The following is a 16642-nucleotide window of genomic DNA, read 5'->3' as shown; positions in this document are numbered from 1 at the left end:
CTCACTCTACATCACTGTCCCCTCTCACATACCCTACATCACTGTCTAAACCCAATACCAGATCCTTCTACCACAGAGAGTATTGTCTCGTAACATCGATTTGTTATCACTAACCGGTAAAATCAATTTGTTATTGTCACCTTTGTGACACCTTTTAGGATTACAGAAGTGACAGCAAACATACACATGATATAAGATTTCAATGTGGCCTTTGTAATTGGACATTGACTGAATGCTGCCTTAATATTGTTGAGTAGTTCTGTGCTAAATAGATCATCCATGTTTGCTACAGATGAGACCTTCAGCTCTCTAACTCTCCCCTCTTTCTCTTTATCTCTCTCTTCTCCTCCAGACGGGCGCTCCATCGGGGTGGAGGGTATCCAGGTGCTGGGTACGGGGAACCTGATGATCTCAGATGCCAACCTGCAACACTCTGGGGTATACGTGTGCTCTGCTAACCGCCCTGGCACCAGGATGAGGCGTACCGCGCTGGGCAGACTGGTGGTGCAGGGTGAGTCGTGGTACCCATCAATCTCACACCAAACACACTAGCATTAACCCTCAAACACCAAGCACACACAATGCAATATTGGCTTTGTTGATACAGCACTTTTCAGATCTCCCACCCCAATATGTATCCCCCACCCACCATTACCAGCCTCCAGGAAACCACTCAAGCGTCATCTCAACAGACCGGTGTCTCCCAGGCCTATGATGAATGCCCCCCTAGCCCCTACCCCGAAAACACTCCTCTAGATCTGAAATGAGTTGATAGGTAGAAAAAACATGTCAGACATTCCACCCAGCCAATCAGGAGACAAGTTGAAGCTATTAGCATCTGGTTGAAACCTATGTGATCTTTCCAGATCTACAGAAGAGGCTGGGGGTCAATTTGGAAATTCATCTCAAGTCTCCCTCAGGGGAGCACCTGACTCTCCCAGGGCTCTGGTTTGGGGGGTAGAGATAGGGGGAGGGATGGGGAGATGGAGGGAGAGAGGTAATAAGCAGGATGGAGGATGGTGGGGATCCTGGGGTTATTTTAGGAAGGTCAGACTATATTAACCTTTGGTAGATTTCACCATGACCTTAAGGGTGAACTGACATCCCCCAACTCTTCTGATCACCTTTGACCTCCTGGCACGGGGCCTTAGTGTTCTGCTATTGGCCAACATTTTCTTTTGATATTGGCGTTGATATTGGGCTCCAGCTGGACAAAGATAAAGGAGGAGATACCGTTTATTGGTGACCCTCCCTCTACTTCACCGAGACTTTATATACCTACCTCTCTGCTCTACCTATTTTAGCTCATACTACCTTGTTTTATACTATAGCATCTTAATGGTGGTTCATCCCATGGATTCAACTCACAATTATGCTTTACACAAATATAAACTCAGATGAACACTCAAACACAAACACACTCAAATTTGAGTTTCAGAGTGAGTGTGTGTATGTGTTCATAGTTGGAGTGTTTAGTCAGGTGATACTTTCCTGTACATCAGTAATACACTGCCAAATAGCACAGTAGTACACACATTTGTACATGTATAATGGTAGCTGGTGTTAATGGCTGAGTCTATCTGCTTGTCCTCGCCACCCAACTCAATCAATCAATATCTGCTTTCTGTGTCTTTCAAAATCAGGATCTGGCATAGCACCCTTATTGGGCTTGGTGAATATATTCATTCATTTTGTGATTGACGTTGGAAAAGGAACAAAGAGCATAACTTGATTTGAAAACAAAGAGGTCAAACCATCAATAGGTTTGGAGGAGTACAATTGCAGTCAGCGTTCATATACAGATATGAATCGGTTTAGTTTCCCTTGCTTTTTCATAACTTGATCAACACATGTATGTGCTGTATGTTACAGTGTGGATAAAATTGCTGCTCTTTCTAAAACCACTCATACAGTTAATGTGGGGGTAGATATCAACAATCTAGTCCATAATGTTAACACCATCTATGTTAGGGACTCAGGCTATGCCCAAATCTAACATCAATAAAACACACCATATTAATTATATTTAACTCAATCACTTGATATCTCACGTCAAATACCATCTGCCTCAATGTGCCTGAAAATCTCCCAAGTTTACTGATTCTACTTGAATTTGACCAGTCTTTACCTTCTGCAGACCTTTTCAATCTTATGAAGTCAAGTTTAGGGTCAGTCTAGGCTGGCTTTGCATATTATGGGATGCCCTTTCAGACCTCATCTCGCTGGTTGCGTCTGCCTCCTGCCCCCCTCCCCAAACTAATTTGGGGTGCTGGCTGCTGGGGGTCATAAATTGGCTGCACCAGGGGACCACCTGACCAGGACAGATGCAGGCCACAGTTAGACAAAGGCTGCATAGCCACCATCTGTGGTGGCCATTAATGGACTTTTTTGTAGGATTTGATAATAAAACAATTGTAAGAGGAAAATCAAGTTTGAAATGTTAAAGTGGAACTTACAAACAAGCCTTCTTAAACTTCAAATAGACTACAAGAAGCCTTTTTAAACTTCAAATAGACTACAAGTGCATTGCAGGAAAGTTTTTCTGCCACCGGGTGATCAAATTAAGATCCTACATCTGTAGGTTGACAGAGAGAAAAGGAGAGATATAGGGAGAACAGATACAAAAGAAATTGTGAAACAGAGAACTGAAAAAAGATAACAAGATATAGAAACAGAATAAAACAGACAGTGCTAGCAAAGCCCAAGTGCCGGAGGAGGGGGAGCAGAGTGATCGTGCCAGAGTGAGGGATCACCTCTGACCTCCCACCCCTGACCCTCTTCTTGCAGGCCCTAAGGAAATTATGCATGAGATGGTTGGGGGTGGGGTTTGAGTTTTGGTGGTAGGGGGTGGGGCTATGATGGGGGTTTGGGTGCTATAGGCCTATGATTGGCAGGCCTTGATAGAGCAGCGAGACGGTCCCCGCTCCACCTCCCTGGCCTGTGGGGACACTTGTCTTTGTCACAGCTGCAGGCGACAGACACAGGCAAGGCCAAGTTCAGGGGACAGAGGCCACCGAGTGCCAGACAGACACACAGAAGGGCTCAGGACACAAAGGGACACGACAGCCATTGTATGTTTGCAAAACAGCTTTTTCTAAGGGACGTCTATGTGTAGGCCTACAGGCCATTCCCATGGCTTCTGGTTAGCATCCTCATGCATAGAGAAAGCCATGAGTCACTTTTCATTCACACCTTCTGAATATGTGCATAATATTCCAGGGAAGTTAGGACAATTCACAATTGCCATGTGGTGTTTGATTGGGACCTATGTGTCGTGAACTTTCTCATGATGGAAGTTATGTTCGATTTTAGCCACGTCATGGTCATCTCATTGTATTGTTCTGATTACACTGGAATCAGGTTTACAGAGAGGGAAGCATATTCAGTATATTTCTGGATGGTTCAGTATATTTCGGTATAGTTCTGTATGAGAAATGGTGTGAAACAGTTGAAAACCAATCTATGACTATGATTGGTTTTCATGATTGAGGACCTAAATGTGTGCGTGACCAGGATAAGAGTCACACGTTGTGACTGTACGTCAATAAGAGTCACAGCAACGTACAGGAACACAGAAAACTCTAGATAGTCCAGCCACACCTTTGGTAGGCAAACAGTCAGACAGAGGGACAGGCAGACCAACATAAAAGCATTCACTGCAGGTTTCTCCTCTAGTTCACTGAAATAATAGGAACCACTAACCATCATTGAAATAACAGGGCTTGAATGCATCTCTACTCTAAATATATGGCCTCGCCCAAGTTCAATTGTGAAGTGCACTGTAGCACAGGAGTGAGAGATGCTAGAGGGTAGATTCATTACCCGAACTTCCCCCAAATGCAGTAGTATGGAGCAGCCCCCATTCACTCTCACAATGGGAGCCATCTTTTTTGCTCTCAAATGAGCAAACCTGCACCCTCACCCTAACCGCAGTCTCCCTTCTCCCCCTCTTCTCTACCCCCTCGGTCCCTTCTGCAGAGAGGCAGGCTGGGACAGCTGGGGAGCTCTCTCTGCAAACAGAATGACAATGACAAGGACCCTGACTGCCATTCTGTCACCAGGCTCTCACACACACCCACCATTGATTGAGTGGTTTACTCTAACTCAATTTCAGCTCTCCACACTGCTGGAGCTGAAGTGAAATACACACTTATTAAACACTTATTCTAGAATGTTTGGAGTACTCCTGTCAGTCTAGCCATAAGGAATTGGAAAGTTCGTTGCTGATGGAAATCTCTAGAGGACCATCTATGGCAGCTTACTGTTTCAACTTTCCTTAAACCAATATTTGGCCATCAGGTGGATTTCTGTTCGGGAGATGGAAGAAAAACTGTTAGGGAGATTAAATGTGTTCCTGTGGTAATATAAAAACATTTAGAACAATTTGTTGTCATATCCAAGTTCTGCTACCTTGGAAACCCTAACAGATATATATCTCCTCAATATCCTCAAATCTCCACACGATTAAACCAAGCATTTATGTTTATCTTTTCGGTACACAAGCTTTAGAGGCCCAGCTTGTGTGTCATCTTTTATTTTCCTGTCCCTTATTAATGCAAAGAGATTGAGGCCCAGCGCCCTGGTTAGAAATAAAATCCATCCCTGCCATTGATTGATGGCCGCCCCAACCCCCCATGCCCCCAGCCCCTTCACCCCTACACCCCCCACCCCATCTCCCTCTCCTCTTGGTCCACTTTTCCCAGAGTCCTGACAATGGATTTGTGAGCAGGCTAATTTTTACGAGGGGGGTGTGGGTAGTAGTAGATCAATGAAATGCGTGTGGAGGGGGGAGAGGCCTCAGGTTTTTGCACACAGACATTATGCCATTGTAGCAGCGAGACTGCCTCTGTGCCCCAACCTGTGTCCCGCTCCACTCGGGTGTCACGAGAGGGACGGACAGGGGTGTCGCTTTAATCTGGGGACGAGATGCTGCTGTCATGGATTATGAACTTGATTTTGGACTTCTTGTGTTGGCATATGCTCAGTTGGAGTCCGAGTCTGGACCTTAATGTTCTTATCTCGTTGAAGATGTGGTGGCTTTTCTTGTTTGTGGATTATTTGGGGATTTGGATTCAGAGGCAAACACTCATCCTGACCACAGAAAACACAGAACAGAATGAAATGTCATCATTTTCAAGTTCTTTGAGTAACATTCGACAATTTGAGCACAAACAGGGTATACAAAATATTGAGTGAACCCTAGAATTTAAATCAAGATTGTATCTCTCGTACACTGTCCATTATCCCAAACATAATTTTGGTAAATTTATAGCTCATCTTAGTCTCAGCCAGAATGGTCAGAATAATGTCAAGTCCACCTGTGTCAAGTGCATTGCTTAAACATCTATGCTGCCCTCTACTGTGCTTTATAGTAATTGCAAGACTTAGGCAACACTGCACAGCCACTGAGCCCCATAATGGCAAGCAGTATCTCATTCTCTATTCATCTCCTTCCGCACCCCCTCTCATTTAAATGAAATTGAAATAAACTACATAATGTAGATATTGCCAAGCAGACTTTGAGGCAATACAAGATGGTGGAACATTCCATCACATACATTAATTACATAGCACGTAGCGAAATAGGAGAAGCTCACTCTCTTTTTCTTTCTCTCTATTCCCAGCTCCTCCTGAGTTTTTGCAGTGGCCGCAGTCTGTCTCCAGACCAGCAGGTAGCAGTGCAGTGTTTACCTGTATGGCCCAGGGAGTCCCCGAGCCTCACCTCATCTGGCTGAAGAACGGCAAAATCCTGACGCCTGGTGACAACGTCAAGCTCACCAACAATAACAGGTACAGTAGTTAGTATGCTTTTACTCATCTACATTTACTTTTAGATCTGCAAATATAAGATTCAAATGAAACATTAAGTAATGTTATTAATACATTCATTACACCACCATTATTAGTCACTACAACTCTTAACAATACCCCCCCCCCCCCCCACAGCACGCTGGCGGTAACGCGCATCACCACGGAAGACGAGGCCATCTACCAGTGTATTGCTGAGAACAGCGCTGGCACCAACCAGGCCAGTGCCCGCCTGGCCCTCACCCAGTCCACGGAGTTGCCTGAGGCCCCTCAGGACCTGACTGCCACGGCCCTGTCCCCCACCACCCTACAGCTCACCTGGGTCCAGCCCGCCCCAGAGGTCACCGACGGCATAATCGGATATGTGCTGCACATCCGCATGTTGGGCGGTAAGGAGGCTGTTATAATATAATACAACTTCATTGTCCAAAGTGAATCATATATTTTTGCTTTCCTATGTAATTCATATGGAGAATTACATTTAAAAAAATCCTGACCGTTATGCATCTAGAGCTTCTAGTAATTCTCTAGTAGTACACAAGACTGCCTCTTTTTAATACCTTCCTGTCATAAGATGTAAAGATGATTACCTCACTTTCTGTTTCCTGTCCCCTCCAGAGCCAGACAGCAGAGAGCTGCAGGAGGCTGTCAGTAAGACCACCTTCCAGCATGACTTCACCACCCTGGAGCCTGCCACCACCTACTCCATCTACCTCAAGGCCTACTCCCCTCTGGGAGCCAGCCAGCAGTCCAGCACTGTGGTGGCTACAACACTAGGGGGCGGTACGTCATTTAGATGTCATGAAATGAGAGGAGATATGCAGTTGCATATCAGAGTGCCTAATTTCTCATGTTCCTCTATTTGTATTTGTTCATCTCTTTTATTTTCCTCTTCTTTCTATCTTTTACTGTTTCTGTAAAATCTTTCAGTTTTTCACATTTTGTTTGTTTATTCGAAGCCTTACTCACCTCTTTCCCTGTTCTCTATCTGTCTTCTCATGTTTGAAATTCAAGTTGTATGTTAATCCGCTCATCCTCTCTGTCCCTCCCCTCTTTCCCCTCACAGTACCCAGTTCTCCCAGTTTCTTCACCAAGGTGCTGAACAAGACGGCCATGCAGGTGTTCTGGGAGCTGCCCAGTAAGTCGGGCAAGGTAGAGGGCTTCAAGCTGTCCTACCGCGAGGTCCCCCAGCCCAACTTCCAGGGGCAAGAAGCCTTTCCCGGTCACATCAACACCCACACCATCTCCCATCTAGGTAAGTGATGAGGTAGCATACTACTAACCACTGTCACTGCTGGGTCTCAGATTGCAATGACTCACACAAAGCAGACATTTTCACAATGCAGAGTGCCGGTACTGGTACCAAAAGGACCTTTGAAATGGAATTAATGTAACTGTGTATTAGGGTGTCGCTTTCTATGGTTGATTTTCCTACCTGGCCATCTCTGTTTCAGAACCCACTGCTGTGTATGAGATCCAACTGGTGGCCTACAATGGCAATGGGGACGGCACTGCCAACAAGCGTCTGGTTTCACTGGCTGAGAGTGGTACCAGCGCCAAGACCAGCACCGGTGAGACACAAACACTGATCTTTAAGCTGATTTAGGATCAGAACCCTATGTGTAACTGTCAGTGTAAAATGGTACTGTCAAACATACTACACCAGGGGGCGATGTGGAGCAATGATGTTGTCTAGTCAGTATGTGTGTCAGGGGTACATACAATTTATTTTTATCTAGAGCATCTTACAGGAGCAATTAGGGTTAAGTGCCTTGCTCGAGGGCACATCAGCAGGTTTTTCACCTAGTCGTCTCGGGGATTTGAACCAGCGACCTTTCAGTTACTGGCCCAACACTCTTAACTGCTAGGCTACCTTAGAGTTGCAAAGGAAGGGTATATTACTGGAAACGTTCAAAGTTTACCAGTTACCTACCAGAATTTTGGTAACTTTCAAGAATTGTATGTAATTTATCAAAAGACATCTAGAGGCCGTTGGATACTTTAGATTATCACAGATGTCTGTAGTTATCGGTGGCCCTCTCTCTGGCAATATCACATGTAAAATCATTAAGTAAGATGATTTTAAAAAACTATTGAATGACAAAGCTGTAAAACATTATCCTAAATATAAACCATCAACTTAGTGAATACCATTAGTAATATGAGGGTTTCATCATGAAATATCCTTTCCATATTTTTTTTTACACACTTTTATTTATTTTACTATTTCAATATGTATTTGCTGTCAATGTTTTGGCGTCAGACTGGTGGCAGATGTGAAAAAAATAAATGTTAGAAGAGTTGCAAAGTTAATTGAAAATAATGCCGTTGTTGATTAGGTGCTTTTTTAAAATTAATTCAGCTATTTTCTTTTGAACCATATGGTCTATCTGCTAGAAACTCATGGAGAATATGGACACAGATATAAGAAATGAATACTATACATTAATATATATATTTGTAAGTTATTCAAGTATACAGTAAATTACCAAAGTTACCATAGATTGCCATATGTTTTCTGTTAATTACCTAATTTGCTTTGGTAAATTACCAGTAGCTTTGCAACCCTAGTCAGAGGATATATGTAAAAACATATACTCACCCTGGATAAGTGTGTCAGCTATATTATGAAAAGGTAAATGTAATGTAAATCTCTTCAGTTCATCTTTTGGATCACAGAAAGAACATCTCAGTGTGTGTCAAGTATATACACAAGGACAGGGAATGTCTTTTTTGTGTACTTTGGTTTTCAACTCTTTCTGGGTGTAATTAATGCACAATATTTGCCTCATGATATTAAAGTTAAAGCAGATTGCTGTATCGACACCACAGATGGTGTGAGTCGTGGCACTTGTGCGTGTGTGTGTGCGTGTGTATGTGTATCCCGCTACTGTTTCTCCACTAACAAAACCCATTTTTGTGTGTATTTGTCCAGGTGGGCAGAGCCCATGTAACTGCAAGCAGGATGATGAGGGGTCCATGACTGGCATTGTGGTGGGAATCCACACTGGCATGGCATGCATCATTTTCTGTGTGCTGTTCCTCATGTTTGGCTACCGCCGCAGGTAAGCAAGCACTTTTTGGTCAAATGTAATATGGTAGCAGAATATGTTTTGAATATGGTTTTAGTGTAATAACTTTGGATTTTAATGTGTATATTGCTTTATTTATTATTGCCTGGATATTGAGTCACTGACTCGAGGACATGGGTCTCATTCCATGTTTGAATGCTTCTCTCCCCAGCTTCTTCTGCAGGAAGGGGATCCAAAATGGCTGGTCAGGGCCCCGAGGAGGAGACAGGAACCAGCGGGCTGGCCCACCAAAAGAGGGGGTGATCCGCATGCCCGAGGTCATTGAATTAGTGCCTCAGGTAAGGAGCTGTAATATGCACAATTCTACATCATACACACTCACAGTTCTAGCTTTCTGTGTCCTATGGAGCGGTTAGTATAATGATAACCATTCTTCTCTTTTCTGCCTGTAGAGATGTGACTCTATCACTGCTCCAGTGATGGTTGTTAAGGGTCAAGCCCCCCCAGCGCAGTGCCAAGTCCTCATCGAGCAGCCCCCACCATGCCAGCCTGGCACAGGCACCGGCTAAAGCACCCAAACTCCACTCCACTTACCTCCCCCAACCCCAGTTCCCTTAGCCTGAGAAATGAATGGCTGGTTTATGGTTCCTCCACCTCACCTGCCCACCAACGCCTTAGCCATAGTCTGCCTATTGCAGCGTCCAGCCGTAGTTCTAGCAGTGAATGAGAGAGAGAGATTGAGAATGAAACTGAGAGTAAGAGATGATGTGTTGAGAACTTCTGTTGAATGTGCAATACCACAAAGGAAAAAAGGTATTTTATAATAGCTTCAAGTAAAAGTAGTACCAATGTAGTCATGAGTTACTATTGAGATGTTAACCCCATTTCTGTCTTGTGTCTTTTACACCAAAGCTGAAAGCCTTATTTTAACATTTTATTTTTAGTTCCATGGAAATGTATTGATAGCCATAGAGGAAATGGGCACAGACCATTTATTATTCAAAATGACTCATTAGGTAAAATGCTGCTGGCTCATCTCTGAAGATAACTGCAATATTACTATATTCCTTATATTTTCTATGTGGTATTGGACATTGTGCATCTTCTTAAAACCAAAACCCATAAATAACTTAATTTTATGTAATTTTAAGTTAATGGCCAATGGTGCCATTTTCAGGTTCTGATAGATATACTGAGGCCTTTTACCAGTTTGAACAGTGAACGTGGCTCTCAGATGATTAGATGTTGAGTTTGAGTCAATGGATGAGATAGAAAGTCTATTAGTCTTATATTGAGGCCAGTACCAAAGTGATTTCTCTGTTCAGCTTGTGATACAGTAGATATAGTGAATGTTTTCAGTCGATAGGTGTTCTCTGGTTAGCTCCACAAGATTGTACCTCAGGGCTACGTAACGTGGTCAGCTTTAGCCTTGCCGAACCTGACTGAGTTGATTGTTTGTCTCACCGTGTTAGCCTTGAGGCGGTCCGGTGTCGAGGGATCACAGATTCAGCCATTTTTGTTCAACCCCCTATCCCAAACTCTTTGTTAACTTTCTGCTCCCCCACCAAAACGTTTTACCTCCAAAGATAGCTACCTCAGCCTGACGAGAACGTCAGAGCTATCAAGGTAACCATTTTGCCTGTCGTGCTGCTGGTCAAGCATACCTACCTCAACCAAAAGGGTACTTCTGTGCCCCCTTTTCCTTTTCTTTTTGGGTGCCAATGCCAGTCCTGTGCCAGCTGCCACTCCTTGTGTTCAGAGGGTGGTACACTCTTTCTATTCCTTCCTGTCAAGAAAAGCAGGGGACCTTGGATTGTGATTGGATGTCACTTGGCCCCTCTTCTACCCAGAATGTAACTGGTTGGATCTGTGGGTTTGCCAGTTCTCTTATGTTGTTTGACATTGTATAATTCCTGATCACCGATTTTCTGCTTTAATTGCCTGCCTGCTTCTAACCCTGCAATTGGGACTCAACACCTTGTCCAAACCCTGAACGTCTGCCTTAATTTAAAGCGGTTCATTCAAAGTTGGGTCACTTCAGCTACTGACATGCAATACGGAAGCACATGGATATGATTCAAGTACATATTCTACCTCAGACTCAGCAGCTTCACAAACGGGTGATGGAGAGACAACCATCATTGATGATGTCACAACAAGCTGTCTCGGAGCCCAGCGGTGGAGCACTAGAAGAACAACAGACATGTCTCCTCAGTCAAACAGGGAAAGCAAGATGAATGTCTCTTTATTAAGGCACCACCTGCTGCTGCCAACACCATCTCGTCTCACTGGAGGAAGACATGACTCAGAAACGTGCAACAGGAAACAAAGTTGGAAGCCTGACAGAAAGTGAGCGATAAATATGAACGCACAGCATTTTTTCAACTTTGAACATTGCATGAAAGTATGGACATTAAGGAATATAAAACCCAAGTTTCACCATTCTGTTATGGATGAATTTGCTGACTATTTTGCCCTTTCCTGCAGAATTCCAAAATGTAATTAGTTAGAAATGTATATTGTTGCTGAGACGGCCATTTTCAGGAAGCTTTCTGTCACCTACTAAAGGTGATTGGTTTGCAGTGCCTCAAATACCTTTGTTGTCATGGGAAAATTCTGTTCAGCAGACCATGGTTAACTTTCTTGAGTGACTAATTTGTCTTGTATTTTGTCTTCATGTCTATTCATATTCAATTCTTACCTCACACTTACCGCACGAATGACACTAGCTTTTACTGTAGACCGCTGTTTCAACAAATATTTCCAAATATTCTATGAAAACCAAGTCGAACGATATCCAAAGATGAATGATTGTTACGGTTTTCAGTCTTTCCTCGATTAACCTTTTTTTTAAAAGTTGTTTTCAGTTGGGTTCCTGTTTTAAGGGGCTGCCATTCGTCAATGACGAGACAAACTAAGAAACACAAGCAACTTACATAAACAGCTTACATAAACCAAAAAACAAATTACAATGATAATTCAAGAAACCACCTGTAACACTGTAAAATGTTCACAGATAGTTTTTCATGTGTCTCACTGGCAGACCACTTGAGGCATGGAATTCCACATATTTTCAGTTTCTTTTCAACATAACATTTTACTTTGAAAACCGAAAATGGGATATATATTTTCATATATTGTTACAAGAAGGATGGAGTTGAAATTGCCAAATAACTGTCCTTTGAATTATAGAAATACTATGACCAATACTATGACCATATTCTAACATTTTAAATAACTTCTGTTCCATTTATTAATGACCTAACCACAGGAATATCCGTGTTGTGATAGAGCACCGCCTTTCCCCTTTTTGTAACTACTGAATAAAATTCCAGTCAATTTGCTGGAGATACTCGGGCAAGTGTCCATCAAGCATAAGAGGATTCCATGTGTTGTAACTGTTTGAATGGCTGTGAAAAACTTAGCCTCACTACAAGTTTATGTCTCTGTTGTGTGTGGAGGTCCATCTTTCATTGCCAGTTTCTGAATCTAGTATTCTGTGCAGAATTGGACTAGCTACATACCCTAACAAAGTCACATAGTGCCACTGTCCTCAAGGTTTTAGTTCAACTGTATCACTGATACCATCCTTTTCTTTTTACTGGGAATAACGTATCTACCATTTTTTGGGGACAGTATGATAAGTGTGATACCAAAAGGAAAATGAAAAACATTATGGTCTTTTATTATTTGAATAACAAGACATAAGTTGACCCAATATTTCTTTGAACAAAACAAAAAATGATATGCTTTTCTTTTTATAGAACATTTCTTCTTCATTCATTTTATATATGTTCCCTCTCAAGGTTGTCCTGCTGTGTATGGGAAATCTTGCCAAAATGAAGACGTTCCTTTTTAAAATGTTATTATTGTTATTAATATTATAATTATTGCCGTTTTTGGATTCACTCCCTTTCATTTTGATTTTCATATTGGTTGGCTCTTTTTGTTTCTGTTTTATTTGTAGTTGAATGATGTGAAAATGTTTGCTAGAAATGTGAGAATTCTAAATAGAACGGTGTGTTGTCAGCAAAAGGTAGTGTAAAAAACGGTATTTTGACATTGAAGGAAGGATACCTCAAACTGTCTTGTATTCTCCAAATGGATATTTCCTCTCTTAACTACTTTAGCAGCAGCTCAGCAACAACCATGTTAAGTTAATTTGCAAAGATGGACACTTGCCATACTAAAGTAAGCCATATAGGAGTTTTCCTAAGCCATAATTTACACTACTGTTGTGTATTACAGTCCATACTTTGATATCAGGTCACTGAATTGTAACCTATCAACTGAGTACAGTATTTCTTGATGCCAGACGCACAACCTACCTGTTGCTAAACATTTACACATACTAGAAAACACCTGAAATGTAGAGAAGTAGTGAATGAATGCTAGAACCAATGAAAAAATAAATGCTTTAATGTTCATACTTTTCTTTTCTCTAAAAAAAAAATATTTTTGTGTTTCATAAGAACCCCCCCCCCCCAAAGCTTTAAACTGCTTTTAAACTAGTTACAGACCAGATGAAAGAGAGGAAGACGTGTATGTGTACCATTATAGCACAACTAGACAACTACAAATGGATCATTGTTTGGTTAATAATTGAATTGATCTAAGATCACATTGTAGTTGTTTTTGTCCCAGACTTTTATACCATAGGTCTCTGGTTGATATGACTGTTTGAATATGTCAACTGTTTCTTTAAGTTTCTCCTTCTTTCAAATGAAATGACACCTGTAAACCAAATAAAACTAGGATCATTATGTAGACATCAGTCTTCCTGGAGAGTTCATTTATAATGCTGCTGATACCCTTCAAATGAATGAAAGTTGAAATGTATTAACACGATTCAAATGTTCATAGCTTCCAAGTACCTTTATTGGTGATTCAAAGATGTGTATTGTAGACTTTTGTCAAAAAGCTATACCCCAGACATGAACCAGCTAAAATGTGAATATTATAATGAAATGGTTCATGTTAAAACTGATTTAATTTAAAATATGTATTGCCTGGTTTCAACCAGTCAACCCTGTTGAATTAATTACACCATAAAGCATGCCTTTTTTCAGAGGCAGTGACTTCCCTAATGCAAGGTTATTCAGAGTGTGGGGTTGATTGAATTCCAGCCCCAGTGACTGTAGATCTACTCTACGAAATACAACAGTTCAACATGTAGTTAAAAAAGTCATGTCAAATATAGCAGTGAGCAGGGAGTTCACAGGATGACAGAAAGGACACCAGATGAGTTGGATAACAAAGCAAGCAGTCTATCATGTTGGAACTATCTTCTTTTATGTGCAATCATGAGCCAAGATACAACATCTGGAGTGAATCTGACATATGGTTTATGAGGAAAAGATGATTTTGAGCATTAGCATTACAATATGCAAAGAATGAGTCATTAATAGTTTCCCTATTTTTTGAGATATCAACACCAAATTCAGTGTGGTTCATCTTAGTGACATCCATGATAGAGATGCCTAGTTTAAAGTTGATAGGCCACTGTGGAGTGGATTTAAAGTGGTTTAAATGGACACATAAAATCAGATTTTTGATTTGTCAATAACCCAGACATATTTTGACCAATCCCATAGCTTTCTCAAACTAAGTAAAGACATGTACCATGGGCCTACATTACAAAGGTGGTGTCTTTAGGTCCTATGGTTCATGAAAATAAGATGCTAAAGTATTGTTAGCAGCATCTACTGATATAATCTGATGTTTATTTTGTCCACACTCACCAGATGCGATCAGGACACGCAGGTTGAAATATCACTCTGAACCAACTATATTAATTTGGGGACAGGTCGAAAAGTATTAACCATTTATGGCAATTTAGCTAGCTAGCTTGCTGTTGCTAGCTGATTTGTCCTGGGATATAAACATTGGGTTGTTATTTTACCTGAAATGCACAAGGTCCTCTACTCTGACAATTAATCCACAGATAAAAGGGTAAAAGTGTGTTTCTAGTAATCTCTCCTCCTTCAGGCTTCTTCTTCTTCTTCTTCTTCTTCTTCTTTAGACTTTATATGGCGGTTGGCAACCAACTTTAAGGTGCAATACCACTACCAACTGGCGTGGAGTTTGAACCTCAGTTCCTCTTTCAATCAACAACATGGGTATATGCTCCTAAAAACCAATGAGGAGATGGCACGTGGGTATATGCTCCTAAAAACCAATGAAGAGATGGGAGAGGCGGGACTTGCAGCGCATCAAGCATCACAAATAGCCTCCCGGGTGGCGCAGTGGTCTAGGGCACTGCGTCGCAGTGCTAGCTGCGCCACCAGAGTCTGTGGGTTCGCACCCAGGCTCTGTCACAGCCGGCCGCGACCGGGAGGTCCGTGGGGCGACGCACAATTGGGCTAGCGTCGTCCGGGTTAGGGAGGGTTTGGCCGGTAGGGATATCCTTGTCTCATCGCGCTCCAGCGACTCCTGTGGCGGGCCGGGCGCAGTGCGCGCTAACCAAGGGGGCCAGGTGCACGGTGTTTCCTCCGACACATTGGTGCGGCTGGCTTCCGGGTTGGAGGGGCGCTGTGTTAAGAAGCAGTGCGGCTTGGTTGGGTTGTGCTTCGGAGGACGCGTGGCTTTCGACCTTCGTCTCTCCCGAGCCCGTACGGGAGTTGTAGCGATGAGACAAGATAGTAATTACTAGCGATTGGATACCACGAAAATTGGGGAGAAAAGGGGATAGAAAAAAAAAACCTGTTCACACATCTGTATGTCATTATCACACACTATTTAGTTCAGTTCTTTGCACCCCATCACTGTGAGGTATTGTTTGTTTTGTGACACACGTCTTTCAGAGCTCTGTTTTTCCCGTGATTTACTCCTCCCGTGTATGATAGTTTTTGCCTGCCTCACTAATGCTGACTTTTTGCCTTTTCCCTGCCTGTACTGTTATCTACCTATTGCCTGATCTCCTGGACTACGTTACTAGCCTTTTCCCTGCCTGTACTGTTGCCCTTTTGGACCCCCTGTGTATGACCTTCTGCCTGCCCCTGGACCCAGCTACCTGCTTCCTCCTGTGGTCCTTTGCAACAAACACCTGCTGCGCCCTGTGCTTCAAATCAAATCAAATCAAATTTTATTAGTCACATACACATGGTTAGCAGATGTTAATGCGAGTGTAGCGAAATGCTTGTGCTTCTAGTTCCGACAATGCAGTAATAACCAACAAGTAATCTAACCTAACAATTCCACAACTACTACCTTATACACACACACAAGTGTAAAGGGATAAAGAATATGTACATAAAGATATATGAATGAGTGGTGGTACAGAACGGCATGGCAAGATGCAGTAGATGGTATAGAGTACGGTATATACATATGAGATGAGTACTGTAGGGTATGTAAACATAAAGTGGCATAGTTTAAAGTGGCTAGTGGTACATGTATTACATAAAGATGGCAAGGTGCAGTAGATGATATAGAGTACAGTATATACATATGAGATGGGTAATGTAGGGTATGTAAACATTATATTAAGTGGCATTGTTTAAAGTGGCTAGTGGTACATTTTTACATAATTTCCATCAATTCCCATTTTTAAAGTGGCTGGAGTTGAGTCAGTATGTTGGCAGCGGCCGCTAAATGTTAGTGGTGGCTGTTTAACAGTCTGATGGCCTTGAGATAGAAGCTGTTTTTCAGTCTCTCGGTCCCTGCTTTGATGCACCTGTACTGACCTCGCCTTCTGGATGATAGCGGGGTGAACAGGCAGTGGCTTGGGTGGTTGTTGTCCTTGATGATCTTTATGGCCTTCCTGTGACATCGGGTGGTGTAGGTGTCCTGGAGGGCAGGTA

General features: G+C 42.4%; 1 protein-coding gene across 1 annotated transcript in view; it reads left to right on the top strand.

Annotated features, from left to right (window-relative positions):
• LOC139564362 (immunoglobulin superfamily DCC subclass member 3-like) overlaps window positions 1-13609 on the top strand; it is a 25551-nt gene extending 11942 nt beyond the window's left edge. Inside the window, exons 6-14 of the mRNA XM_071383833.1 lie at window positions 353-511; window positions 5625-5790; window positions 5947-6197; window positions 6427-6591; window positions 6875-7063; window positions 7263-7379; window positions 8744-8873; window positions 9052-9178; window positions 9293-13609. Of these exons, the coding sequence (XP_071239934.1) occupies window positions 353-511; window positions 5625-5790; window positions 5947-6197; window positions 6427-6591; window positions 6875-7063; window positions 7263-7379; window positions 8744-8873; window positions 9052-9178; window positions 9293-9409 (1421 nt within the window). The 3' untranslated portion in view covers window positions 9410-13609. The remainder of the gene's footprint in view (window positions 1-352; window positions 512-5624; window positions 5791-5946; window positions 6198-6426; window positions 6592-6874; window positions 7064-7262; window positions 7380-8743; window positions 8874-9051; window positions 9179-9292) is intronic.
• The last annotated feature ends 3033 nt before the right edge of the window (window positions 13610-16642 follow it).

The sequence above is a fragment of the Salvelinus alpinus genome, chromosome 35, assembly GCF_045679555.1.
Source record: "Salvelinus alpinus chromosome 35, SLU_Salpinus.1, whole genome shotgun sequence".
In the NCBI taxonomy this organism is placed as follows: Eukaryota; Metazoa; Chordata; class Actinopteri; order Salmoniformes; family Salmonidae; genus Salvelinus; species Salvelinus alpinus.
The sequence above is the reverse complement of the archived record's forward strand: the minus strand, read 5'-3'. Positions and strand labels throughout refer to the sequence as shown.